We start from the raw sequence: 13919 nt of genomic DNA, 5'->3' as shown, positions 1-13919 counted from the left end.
CCCTACACAAGGTGATTTGATTGTGAAGGCCATGACCTCCAGATTGCTAGGCCTTCCCCAGACCCTTACCTGCGAGCGCTTTCTGTGATAGGCATTCTCGACGTCACAAGCACTCCCGCTGCGGTACCCAGTGCAGTATGGGTGTGATTCTTGGTCCCAAGTCAGTCAGTTTTGCTTTCTCCAGATACCATCTTGCCATGGCATGAATTAAATAAATCTCATAATGCTTCACATTTTTATAATAACTTCATATCTAATGTCTCTTCTGAGTCTCCCAACAACCTTAATGGATAAAACTCGATTTTTTTTTTAATTTACAAATATAGATACATCAACAAAGTTACCCCCCACCCCCCATGACTGTATGGGAGAACTGTGCAGAGATTCAGAGACGAAGTGACTTACCCAAAGCCACACAGCCAGTCAGTACAGAGTAGAACTAAGGCTTCCTGTCTCTAGATCACAGAGTCTTCGTCACACCAAGGCTCCAAGGGCCTACCTGGCGTTTCCTCTTACCCCTTCATTCCTGTCCAAGAGGACAGCTGGGTAAATGACAGGCTTTCTCCTGCCTTCATTTTTTTGTTTCAGCATTGCCAAGGGTGTAAGAAGCTCTTAGAGTTTCTCCAAAGAATGGCACGGTATAAAGTGCCTTATCATTATTACTGGGTTTTATAGACTTGCAGGGTAAGTTCTAGTGCTCCCACAACCCATTACTGTGCTGGAGATGTGACTTCAGCCTTCATACCCCTTACCAGCAGCAGCCACTCATGGAGCGGTGTGCATTGTGTGTAAAGGAAAACTTTTTCTTCATTTGGCCCCCAAGATCAGGGGGCTGATCCACTCCCTCCCATGGTCTTGTGCCCACACTCCCAAGATGTTAGCTGAGACTCAGCGTCTAGATTCTCTCGTGTTCTGTCTCCCCCTTGGCCTGTTTCATAACCTAGCACATCTGCGCCACGGGGAGGAGAACACTGGAGTAGAGGCTTAGTCCTACTCACCCTGGTTGAGGGCCTGTGAACAGAGACCGTGAACTGCCAAGGACAGTGATGGAAAGTGCAAGGCCTGAAGAGAATCTCTTGGGCCCCAAGGGAACCTACCAGGAAGAAACCTCTAAGCAAGGGCTCTGTATTAATGCCCATACTTAACGTGGCATCTCAGTTTAGATGGGACAAAGACGTTCCACTTAGGATCTAAAAGCGTCAATTAGAGATAAGTGCATTTAAGAATGATGTCTCTGAGACCTTTATGATTGGAAGGGAACAACAGTAAGAGATTAATAAATACTTGGGCTCCATGAGTTCCTTACGGCCACAGAGACCACACTGTAGTCAATTCTGTGCCAGTAGTGCTTGACACAAAATAGGAGGTCAGTAATTCTTTGAGAAGTGAGTAGGTGTGAAAAGTGAAAAGGGAAGGTAAAAGAAGGAATCCCTAGCACAGTACCGGGCACATGGTAGGTCCTCAGTAGGTATGTGCTGCATGCATGCCCCTAGAGCACAAGACGCGTCAACAAGAGAATACTGTTGGGGCCAGCAGGTGACATGGTGGTTGAGGTACTGGACTCCCACATGGCTGACTGTGGTTCTAGTCCTGGACCTGGCAGCTTGCTTCCTCACTTTCCCTCTCTCTCGCCCTGTCTCTCTCTGGTCAAATTAAAATAATAATAATAATAATTAATAAAATTAAGCAATTCTTTTAAAAGAGAGAGAGAATACTGTTGACTTGAAATGTGTACAGATGAGAAACTTTGTAGGTGACATGAGGGATCCACCGTCCTTCCAGAAGCCCAGGCTGTTTGGGAGATTGCACGTTAAGGACAGAAGTCCCACCCTAGGCACTCTTATACCACAGAGAGGACGCCCTCCCTCCCCACCCCCATGTTCGCCCTAAGCCCTCTGCATTACAGAGAGGCTGGAAACAAATTGACAGAAATCTGGGGGAAAGTAACTCAAGTGATTTAGGAGAATGGAAGGGCTGGCTTATGGGGCCAGATTAAAGAAGCTAAATATGTATAGCTTGCCTAAGTGACAACTAAATGGGGCATTTGATAAGTCTATAAATACTTGGAAGATGTAAATGCCAAGGAGGAAAGGGAATTACTTAGCATGGCACAATGGAGTATTGGCATAATGGGATAATATTAAGAAAGGGAAAATGAAGGTTGAACATCAATAAAAAGCTTCCTGACAAAGAGAACCGTTCCTGACAGGGGACACTATTAAGTTATGTGCCGAAGGCCAAGAGGAGTCACGTCAGTCAGGGCCGTTTCTTAGAGCACTGGCGACAGAGCCAGCGAGGCAGGAGCTGAGGAGTCCCTGCCTGGGCCCCGGGCGACAGGCAGGGAACCTCTGTTTGCAGCCTTCCCGTCCCAGAACAGGAAAGACGTTGCGTCTTCGTGGGCGAAATCCGATGGCCCCGACCTCCTCCAGACTCGACCCTGTGGAGAAGGGCCGCACCAGCAGTTCACTGCCACGAGGCTGCCGGAAAGAGGCGCTCAGCTTCCACGGCACCCCGTTTCCCTCGGGATCAGCCCGTGTTCGCCAGCATACATCACCAGGCCCCTCACAGGATGGGGACCCCTGCCCAGTGAGCCTCACTGCCACCCGCACACCCTTTCCCGTCCCGCAGACTGCTGCTGATCGCAGACCTTCGTCCCTGCCGCCCCCTTCCCACCTGCCCGAGGCCGCGTAATTCACCTTCTCTGAAGCCCCCCTGCCTGCCCCCATGCCTAGGACGGGCAGTCAGCCTCCTCGACCCTCAGCCCCCGTCAGCCTTCGCTCCGTGGCTGAGACTCAGCGTCTAGTTCTGCCCCCTGCCCGCTTAGGCAGCGAATCTCCTTCCCTGCGAGTCGCTTCTCTGCGGGCTGGGACTGTGGCACCGCCGTCTGTCCATCCCCACAGAGCCCTGGGCACGGTGGGCGGTCGGCACATGGAAGAGTGACGCTCTCCCCAGCACTTACAGTCACCGTCGTTCCTTGAATCCCTTTGTAATGATTGGAGGAATCGAGCTTCCAAATCTCAGTAGCATCTTTGAATTACCTCCCCAGCCTCTTGGCCAGCACTTTCTGTGCCATTTAAGCAACTATAAATAAAAACCCTCCAATCTGAAAATGCCATCCTCTGTGGTCGAAATGTAAACTCTAGACTGATCTTTAATGGAAAAATGCTTTTGATAGGCCCCGTGAATTGTCCACAAAAATACTTTTTCCCCCATACAAAAACATTCTGATCATAAGTAAAAATAATCCTCCACTAGTGGTTATGAAGATTTTTAGGTCCATCTAACTAAATCCCTTCAGGAAGTCAGCGAGAATGAAGTGACAGATGAGAGGTGATGAAAGTTTGAGCCTTCTACCGTTTCTTCTGGAATACAGTATTCATGGCACTCTGCTTTGATGGCTGCCTGAGAGGCCCCGTCATCGGGCCTGAGCAGTTGTGTGGCGCGCGGTCACTGGGAAATGTGTCCTGTAAGCCAGCGTGCTGTCCCTCGCTCCCTTCCTGGGTTCCCAATGGCCTCAGTTTACTCGATCTCTGAGTATTTTACATGAGCACGGGTCGGTAGCCTTCTCTGTCACGCACATGTATGTTGTACCCTGGTGAGGGCTCAGCTCATGGCTACTTACTCTCAGAGTTCATGGTCTCGTGTAGGACTGCTCAACAGCAGCTACCCGTCCGTTGGATGCAGTGTTCCTGGGGCAGTCCGGCCTTCAACTTCAACCCCTTTTCTCCGTTGGAAATCTTGACCTTGAAGCCGTGTTCTTAAAGCTCTGCATTTACCTGCAGCCTCAGTGTCCGAGGGAAGATCGCGTTGACTGGGAAGAAAGCAGGCTGTGCGGTCCACGTCTCACCGTCTCTCCCTCTGCCACCTGAGCTGTGTGAGGCCCTGGCCTTTCCTCCCCTGAGCGTTTGCAGCAGCCTCCAAACTCATTGCCTCCCGTACTCACCCCTGACTGCCGCTCCCCAGGACCTCCCAGTTACTGTTCTAGATGGCGGACTTCATCACGTCACTTCCTCCTTTTAAAGCCTTTGAAAACGACCCAGACCCATTTCTGTAGTTATCCTGAACCCAGCCTGGCTTCTGCTCCTCACCCTCAGCCCTACTCTCGGCCACTCCAAAGGTCCCTCTTAAAAAGCCGCCTATTCCCTAGACATGCCGAGCCCCGTCTCTGACGCTTTCTCCTTGTGGTGCCTCTTCCTGATGAGCCTTCCCAGGTGCACTCTGTGCATCTTTTAGGAGTCAATGTAAATATCATCTGTCCTGTGAAAGCAGGCTGCTTATTCAGACAGGATCGTCACACAAGCCGTTGTCCTCGCAAGCTTGCACACACATCTGTTAGTTGAGGGATCCCCCAGAGGCCGATATGGGTCATTAAAGGTTCTAGAAGCTTACTGGTTCTAGACTGGTGGTCCCACACACTAGAAATAACAGTATCACTCGAATAAAAATTAGAGGAAAATGGCTTTGGGGTTGACAGCTATTCCTCAAGATACAGATTTTCCCAACATTCCTATCCAGAAGAATGTAAATAGTGTTTGTGACAAGCAATGGTTACTTTTTACATCAAATTGAAAAGTGTTCTGTTTGATTTCAGCAGGAGTGAGAAAGTTTCCCAGATAGTGCTGAGTGGCAAACCCTGCAGTCTCCCAGTGCCCCAGGTTTTCTGGTTTTATTTTAATGCAGCAAGCTGCTTTATGAGATCCGCAGCCACTTGAAATATGATTTACTACTCGTAAAAAGTTGCAGATGGATAATGAAGATTCAAGAATGAGACTCACAGTATAGTGTAGTCAATTTTGTTGCTGTTGCTCTCCAGTACATCTCTGCCATTGAAATGAATTATTTATTATAATTTATTTCAACCATGGAAAATAAAACTGTTTTCATTGTGATGTGTGCTGTAACATTCAGAATAGACACATTATATGCAGTACTCTCAATTAATTAATCCTGAAGTTTCATTCTAACTTTATCTTCTTTCTTATAAGCTAGGAGACTGGCAGGGAATTTTTTCCCATATAAACTATGATTAAAATGAATGTTTCAAAAACTAGGCATAATATTGATAATGGAGAAAATTGAAACAGCAGCAGAACTAAGTTGTATTTTTCCTTAGATTTTTACAGTGGGTGAAAGAGTTTTTAAATATTCGAGGCAATTTATCATTGGCGCAAAAGCATTTCTGAGCTTCCTGTGAGGAAGGGGTGGCCGACAGGTTGCTGTTGGTTTAGGGGTGGAAGCCTGCAGTGCTAATATGGTATGACCAAAGCTAACTGGATTTATTAGTCCTGCAGTGCGTTCATGGTAAGAAAGATTTTTTGTTTGTTCTTCAGACTCTTTTTTTATAAGAGAAAAGCTGGCATTGTGCATAGGCCAAGTGAACAGTGCTCCCCAGTGATTCCAGGAGAGTGGGTCACCCATAACTGATTCTGGTTTTGTTTGTTTGTTTTTCTTTCTTCCTTCCTTTTTTTCCTTTGTTTTTTTTTTTTTCTTTGTATTTTTTAAATTTCCTAAAGGGTGTGTGACTTCCTGCAAAGAACCAAGAGAGAAAGTGAGAAATCACCCCCTTAGGGGGATGGTGCACAGCAATTCCTTCCCCACTGCTTCTCTCAGGATTTGGGGCACACACGTACATATGCTCAGGGTATCTTCTGGGTCTGGGGCTTGAACCATGCAGTTGGACATGTAGTCTCCAGCTGCCTTAACCACCATGCCACCAACTGGCTTTAGCCTTGTTTCTTTAGAAGAAAGGTTGACCTCATCTTGTGTTTCATTTGATTATTTTTTTTCATTTAAATGCTAAATACTTGTATTATAAAACTGGCAAAACACTCTAAGCACTTAGAAGTACACTTAACATGTACAGATGTTTTTAAATTTAATGTAATTTAGGTAGTGGGACTTTGTTTATCCAGGCAGGAAAATAGAACTTAAATATATGCTTATTTGTCCACTGAATTAATTTTCCCAACATTTCACTGACATCACATAGGTAGACAACAGACGAAGAGAACAATTGATTCCTTTTCCCTAAAGATCACTCATATCTAATTTGAGTAGGATCGCATTTCAATTTCTCTGTGCACGTGGCTTCAGGAATAGCACTTGGTAATGACAGGCACTCTCCTACGTCCACAAGCACTGAAAATCGGGTGCTTTTCCATCTTCAGCAGCATTCATTGTCTCCCCGATCCTGGATCCCCAACAAGGACTTGGGGCTCTGGATTCCCACATGGCCAACCACGATTTGAGTCCTGGACCTGGGGTCTTGACTTCTCACTTTGTCTGTCTGTCTGTCTCTCTCTCTCTGGCCAAGTTAACATAATAATAATTAATTAAGAATAAGAAAAGAATATTCCTTTAAATTTTTTTTCGTAAAAAAACTGCTGTGAAGATAGGCATAAAAGATTCTGTGTTTTTTCAAATCTTGCCACAATACCAAGGCAATCACTTTTTTGTGTTTTGTTGTTGTTAGAGCTCACCTTCCCTTTCCCCTCTAACCTTCTTCTGGAAGGCTGGTTACACAGGCCAAAGGGTCCTCGAGACTCGGGAGCCACTCTTGAGTGTCCAAGTGCCTTTATTATTGGTTGTTCCTCAAAGTATCACTCATTGCATCAAAATCAAGGCCATGTATCTTGGCCAGAGGTACAGATACCTTTGTATCCTGTTCCTCTTCCCAGTAAGGCAGACCAATTGACAGAGTGACACACGAAGGTGCCTTTCCTGCAGTACATACCCTGGGGAGCAAAGCCCCATCATCCTTCGCTGTCCTCCTCTCCACCCACCCCAGGTCTAGGCATGGGACGCTTTGTCTTTGGTCTCTCGCCTTTTCTTCGGTGTATCCTTTTCTTCTACCCTTTCTTTGTCTAAATCAAGTCTTGTTCTCAGACCCTTCTTCCTACCATCCTTTGGACAAAGACAGCTTGCTCTTGCCCCATTCCAACTTTCCATTTCTCTGATTGGTAGGTAGCAACATTGCCGTCTAACGAAGCATCTTGCCACTCTGAGCGGAGAGGTTGCAGTAGAGAGAAGAGCTGTGGTTTCCTACCTGTACGGAGGGTTGATCCCAGGCGGACCAGTGATCAAATACCACGCCAGGCCCCGTTCTGTCTCTGTAAGACACTGGCGAGCAAGAGGGAGGAGTTTGAGATTTTCTCTTAGAAATTTTGGAATATATTTTAATTGTATATTCAGTATGCATGAACACTGACAATGAGATGTGTTCACTTTGTAGGGAGCATTAGAACTCAAAGGAAAGTGACCTTATCTACTGGTATTTTCTGTGATGTTAATTCACATCACTGTAGGCATGGTATTCTTGGGAAGGAAACCATTATTTTTATACAACTGTTCAATGGACCATTTTCAAGAGACAGTCTTAATTAGTCTGCTGTTGTTCATCTCAAGAGTCTGAAAATACGTTCACCAGAGTTATAAGAGCTTTTGGTGGGAGGCAGGCGGGCCTGCTGAGAACCCGCAGGAGCTTCTGCAGCTGCCTGAGTCATGAGCAGGTGGCAGAGTGGCCACGCAGATGAGGCACGCAGGCAGCAGGCCAGAGGTCCACTGAGGGTGGGCGAGGGAGCCGTGGCCAGAGATGGGTCTTCCCACTCACAGCGCCAGTCCTCCAGAAGTCTGCAGGCGGAGCTGGTTGTACTGGTGGTCAAGGAGCTCGTGGTCTTGGTCCTCTCACAGGACCACCTAAGGGTGGCAGGCAGCAGGCGGCATGATGGGCTCAGGCCTCTACCTTCCTCAGAAGAAGTATACACTCTCTGTCGAGCCATGGAGCACCCAACACAGACCATGTCCTCGCGAACTCCACGTCAGCAGGAGCCATATTAGAACAGGAAGTGCATGGAGGACAACCGTTGGGTGCCCCCGGCTGTGGAGGAAGCGCGACCCAGCGTACCTGGGCGGGAGACCCACCTGGCTGTGCGCTTGTGCTCTGCGCTCCACTCCGTGTTAGGGTAAGGCTAGGAGAGGGACTGCCCCGTGCTCGTGCTCGGAGAGGTGGATCAGACGACATCACTTTGTTTACTTTCCAGGTCAGGTATTTTGTAGCGTAACTTTGTGTTTATTTTGATTAGTTTTTCAGGACAACAGGAATACTGTGGTTCAGAAGCCCTATTACATGTGCCGAAGCAAGTAGAGATGCTTTCTGGACTGCTCTCTATTTTAAGTTCTCTTTTGGACCCCAGTTCTCAGTGAAATGAGAGAACCAGGAGGCAGCTGTCGCCGTTGTATTCGTATCTAAACTACACGTGGAATAGGCTACTTCCTGGGCCGTGAAATCCCACTGAGCTCGGCCAGGGAGAGGAACCACAGCTGCAGTAAAGGAACGGAATACCGAATGCCCACTACGCGGCAAGCGCAGTTCAGACTGCTTGATATACGTGTAAGGGAAGTCATTCCTCACAGCAGCCTTCAAACAGTGGCTGCAGTTCCCATTCTGTACTTAACTACGAGGAGTGACATGGCTTCCCAGTCGGCACCCGAAGATAGGTGCCAGAGCCGAATTTGAGCTCCGTTCTGACCAACTCCGAAGCCTGTCACTTCCATATCATGTTGGTTTCTCTTCATTGAAGAAAGAGAGAGACAGAGAGAGACAGAGAGAGAGAGAGAGAGGGAAAGTGAGAAAGCAAGTCACCAGATCCAGAATTTTAACTGATTGGCCAAGTGGGAGTCCAGCACCTTAACCACCACGCCACCTGCTGTCCCTTGAAGGAAATTTTCTACAAACTCCTGCCAAAGCCTCTGAGAAGGAAGGAGAATGAAGAAACATCTGAGGCAAAGTAGAGCATGGCAGCCCTAAGTGGTGACTTCCACTCGGACTCTGCCACAGTCTGGAAGAACAGCTGCTTAGGATAATGCAGGGGTGGCATACGTGTTTTGGACATAGACCCTAGAAAATGTAGCCTCTTCTGGGAAAAACTGATATGGGCATTCCAGCCGTTCCTGGAGCAGTGCTGACAGCGAGTGCACGCTGAGGGAGTGGAGCCACAGCTCACACAGCCACTCCTGTGCCAGATGCTGGCACGGGCTGGGCCCACACGCCCCTCCCCGTCAGCGTCCTCGTGTGTCATCGACCTCAGAGGGCCTCCAGCAGACCTGGCATTTCCTGGGAAGGGGTTCTGTACTGCTTTTCACCCAGTGTCCTTCCATAGAGGGGTCCTTCTCTTAAAGAATTGGGCCCGCTGGCTGGGATGTTTCCCCCATACCCTACGCTAGGGTTACGAGGGGAAAACATCTGGAAATGGGCTGTTACGTCAATACCATTTAAGCAGGCTTTTTCACTAATTTCCATATTTCTGGAAGAGTAAAAAAGAAAAAAACACACTTTAGCCAACTTTATTTTTAGAAAAGTATTTTATTCAAACATCCCCTTACTTATTACAGACATAAATACATGCATCCCGACGAATGAATACGCGGGAGAGCCGTATAAAGTAATTGGCATATCACTTCAGGGTGCTTTGTCAGTTACTGAGGAATTTGGTGCCTCTCACTTTAATCTTTTCCATTAAAATATCCATTCTGCCTTCAGACTGTGAAGCCCATAATATTTTAGACTGTCTCTGTGGATCTGTTAGTTTTGCTTGTCAATTTAATTTGTGGCTGTATGACGTTGAGTGGTTTGTTAGAATGTACATAGAAACATAGGATCTGCCAGTGACGCTCAGCACGCCAGGCTCAAGACTCAGCTTCCCCCAGAGAGGCTGGACACACGATATGCGTGAACACGGCAGATTTCATTCGCACGCAGCCTGACGATGACGATGATGACGGGTGGGATGCAGATGTGTAGCGCTGCAGAGGCTCATCCCCGTCGTTTTCGTGTACCTTATGTGTGTGTAGCATTTTGCACTCCTTGCAGCACTTACCGACACCACCGCGCTGGATTCTCTGAGCCTCCTCTGCTGCGTTATTATCTCCCTCTTTACAGTTAAGGAAACTGAGACACAGAGACAGAGGCTCAGCAGCTTGCATGAGATCACAGGGTAAACTGCACAAAATTCCAGAAAATGAAACCAGATCCACTCCAGAGCAAGCCAGGCACAGAGACGGCGGGGATGGTGCGTGTGCCGGTCTTGAGCACACCGTTGCTATCCCCTGCCCTCCCCTGGGCATTGGCGTGTCAGAGCTATGGGAGGGACGAGGGTTAGAGGCACGATAGAGAGCCCAAGATGCAGAAGCCAAATCTTCAGCTCCACGGAAGTGACGGCCACTGCTCACAGCCGTTTGCTGAGCCGTTGCAGCAACCTTGTCCCTGGGCTCCCTCCCTGAGTGCCCCCACCTAGTACACATTCTCCACATCCCGGGTATGTTCCTTAAGCGCACATATGAACATCTCTTGCCTTGGCTGCAAACCCATCACTGGCTCCCCCTGTCATCCGGGTGAAGTCCGGGTCCTCCGCAGTCTTCCCACCTGGCACCAGGGTCTCACTCCTGGCCGCCTCGTGTCTCTCCTGCCACACTGAGCTCCTTATTTTCCTAGAGCCCATTGTGCTTACCCTCCCCCCTTTTTTTATTCCTGCTCCCTCTGCCTAGAATATGTTTATAATGAACTCCTTAATCATTACCTTCTCTGTAAAGTCTTCCTGGCTTCTCAAGGACCCCGAGGCATCCCTCACTCCTCTGCCCACAGCATTTTCTGGCCTGTTTCCTGCCATTTCTCTTCTGGGTGGTCTCCCCACAAGGCATTAAGCTCCTTAAGGACGCAGGCTGTTGTAGATAACTGTATTCTCACATCCCCTTTTGTCTTAGGGATGTTCAGGGTTTGGTTTTTTTTTAATAATTATTTTATTTAACTTCATTTATTTATTTAAATTTGACCAGAGAAAGACAGAGTGAGAGAGGGAAAGTGAGAAAGCAAGCAACAGCCAGGTTCGGGACTCAGACCGCAGCCAGCCATGTGGGAGTCCAGAGCCCTTAACCACCACACTACCTGCTGGCCCCAGGGACATTGAATTTAAGAGAACTGAGAAGTATGTAGGAGTAAATGAGTAAGTGAATGGCTTAGCAAATGAAGAACGAGAGAGAAACCTTTAATGACCCGAGCCAGAGAAACGTACAGGTCACACAGAATCTGTCCCATTCGTCGCTCTGAGGCCAGTTACCCCTCTGTAGCATGACCTCTTCAGTGAAATGAGGAGACAGGAAAGCGAACTGGTCCTTTGCCTGGTGCCCATCTTGGAGAGAAGAAAATCAGGGTTGAGAGGCGGGGACTGATTCTCTTGGCCCTGTGGCTTCTCACCAACGATTTTGGTGGTGGACTCTCTTCCTTGAGCAGCTGTCTTTGCTAAGAGTTCCTGCAGGCAGCATCGTAGCCTCCAGAGTCAAGACTGTTTATCCGGGAAGAGTCCTCACAGCTGTTGGCAAGATGGATGGATGGGGGGGTGGGCATAAAAGGCTTGGGGTCCGGGGAACTCGGAGCACCGGCATTCCGATCTTCATGAACTGTCTTCTAGATGATGTCTGTCCTCATGAACACCATTGTCTTTGAAGACTGTCGGAACCAGTGGTCAGTGTCCAGGCCTCTCCTGGGGCTCGTCCTGCTTAATGAGAAGGTGAGTGCAATTGCCAGAGGGGCCACAGGGTGAGGCGTGGGGGGTGTCTGAGAGAAAGAGTGGAGGCTGAGCTGTGGTGAAGACCGGAGGAGCAGGGCCTGGGGAGCTCCGTGGCAGGGCTGTTTCCCGACAAGGCCCTCCCCAGAGGCCTCACACCTTCTTCAGGTACACAGAGGCCCCAAGACTAGCTCTTCCGGCACCCAGAGCCCCCATGCACTGGGTGGGTGGTTTCGTCTGTGGGATTCCAAGCTTGCCCTCACTTCTCTCCCCGTGTCCCAGAGGAATCTTGAACAGCAGCCCTTGGGCCTCCTCCCTTGGCTTCCTTTTGTACCTGGGGATCCCCACTGCCTAGATGCAGTAGCCCCGCCTGTCAGGATCCTCAAGCACCCTTCTCGGGGAAGTGCACTCGCCACCCTGTGCCACCACCAGCGTCCCCGGAACCCACGCCTTCCCCTGCAGCCAGGAAGAGCAGTGCAGTACTGCTCAGGAGAATGAATTGTCGATACAATAAGAGAGTGCCAAGGAAAAAGACAGTGAGATTAGAGGCAGCCGCATACATTAAAATTCAAACTAAAATCCCGGCCTTGGAAGGAAACTAATAGAAGAAGAAAATATATCAAAAAGAGAAGAGCTGTCTCATCATTCACCTGTGCCGAAGTATCCAATTTTAGCCACATTCAATAGTACTGTCATTCATCTTCCCGCGGTGTTATTGTGATTTAAATCCAAGCTCTATAAAAGAGAGCAGTTCTTTTAAAATGATTGAGAGGGAATAAGGGCAAATTCAGTGTTTAGAAAAAGCTTATGACATCACAATATTACACTTTACTGATGGAGGCAATATTTCATGGTTTGGGATGAAAAACTAATAATTTTCTATTTGGTGTGAGTCACTGCATCATTATAAAAGGGAAAAATAAGTAGTTTTGTGCATTCCCAATCTTGTTCAGGAAAACATTGTGGTTTAAGTCTAATGCCTCTGATATATAGTATTTAAATGTTAGTCTGACTACATATTAATTATGTGTGCTTTTTGATGTGAGCTGTTTTAATGTCTGATGGAAATTAAATGTCACGCCGTTTGGGCTGGGGAGGGTAGACGTGGCTGGCAGTGTTGTCTCTGTGCTGAAATTAGGCCATTTCCTGTGATTAGAAGCTGTGTAGTAGCGCCAGAGCTTGTGTTTGTGTAAAAGCCCACAGACCCCGCAGTTATGTGTGACCAGGAATGACAGATTTCCTAGTGCCAGCAAAGCCATCCCAGAACCAAGCAAGCCCCTCTCGTACCCCCTCCGCAGAGCAGACCCATCACCCCACAAGGACAGAGACTTGGAACAGAGCCCAGGGTTATTTTTGAAGACTGATTCACTGAAGCCAGAAATGATGATGGGGCCTGAGGAGAGACCCTTGGCTTTGCCTTCCGTCACCCCAAGTGCTCCCTGACCATTTGCAGTTCTTCCTTCAGCCTGGGGTCGGGCTTCTTCGTCCAGCCTTTGTCTGATGAGTGGAGATGAGAATCAGGAAGACCCTGTGCTCAGCCCCCTACAGAGGAGGCAAGGTCTCAGCCTAAGCAGGGACAACAGAGCAGTTACAGCAGGAGACTCGCCTGGGTGGGAATCGTGCAGTTTAAACCTGAGAATGTCGCTATTGCTTAGGTTTTCTCCAAGGGCTCAAGTTCAGACTGCACCTGAAAACTCCTCCAAACGTCAGTGAACCCTGAGTGGATGAAAGCTGGTCCAGCCCGCTCCCCCTCGGCTTCCTGAGGCCAGGCTCAGAGTCGGAACTCTGACATTCTTCTGTCTCCCAACAGTATTTCGGTGAGCTGAGAGCAAGTCTGATCAACAGCCAGCCTCTCCCCAGGCAAGAAGTCCTGGCCCAGTGCTTCAGGAACCTGATGGAGGGAGTGGAGCAGAACTTGTCCATCAAGAACAGAGACAGGTGAGCACCGCCCGGCAGGGCAACTCAGGGAGAGGTGGACTTCCCAGGGTCGATGCAAGTAACTAGGCTGGCCTTGACCCAGCGCATGTCCTGATGTGGCCTAAACCTGTGATCCGTGAATTGAACTTGCGATCCTAGACTCGGTTCAGTTCCATTCAGTCAGTATCACTGGGTATTTGCTTTCTTCAAGACTTATGCTAGGCTAGGGAACCAGCAGTTAGCATAATGGTTATGTCGCTGGACTCCCACGTAGTCGACTGCGGTTTGCGTCCTGGACCCGGTGGCTTAGAACTCACACCGGGCGCATGTGCCTGCGTGCCCAAGATCCCGAGAGGAGATGGAGGAGAAGGGATTGCAGCATGACCATCCCCCCTGGGGGGTGATTTCTCGCTTTCTGTCTCTATGTCTCTGTCTGGCGAGCGC

General features: G+C 48.7%; 1 protein-coding gene across 1 annotated transcript in view; it reads left to right on the top strand.

Moving 5' to 3' along the window:
* RANBP17 (RAN binding protein 17) overlaps nucleotides 1-13919 on the top strand; it is a 312972-nt gene that overhangs the window by 295009 nt on the left and 4044 nt on the right. The window contains exons 26-27 of the mRNA XM_006148371.2: nucleotides 11463-11561; nucleotides 13369-13496. Of these exons, the coding sequence (XP_006148433.1) occupies nucleotides 11463-11561; nucleotides 13369-13496 (227 nt within the window). The remainder of the gene's footprint in view (nucleotides 1-11462; nucleotides 11562-13368; nucleotides 13497-13919) is intronic.

The sequence above is a fragment of the Tupaia chinensis genome, unplaced genomic scaffold (genome assembly GCF_000334495.1).
Source record: "Tupaia chinensis unplaced genomic scaffold, TupChi_1.0 Scaffold000234_1, whole genome shotgun sequence".
Lineage (NCBI taxonomy): Eukaryota > Metazoa > Chordata > Mammalia > Scandentia > Tupaiidae > Tupaia > Tupaia belangeri.
Note: the sequence above shows the minus strand (reverse complement) of the source record. Positions and strands in the feature narration are given on the sequence as shown.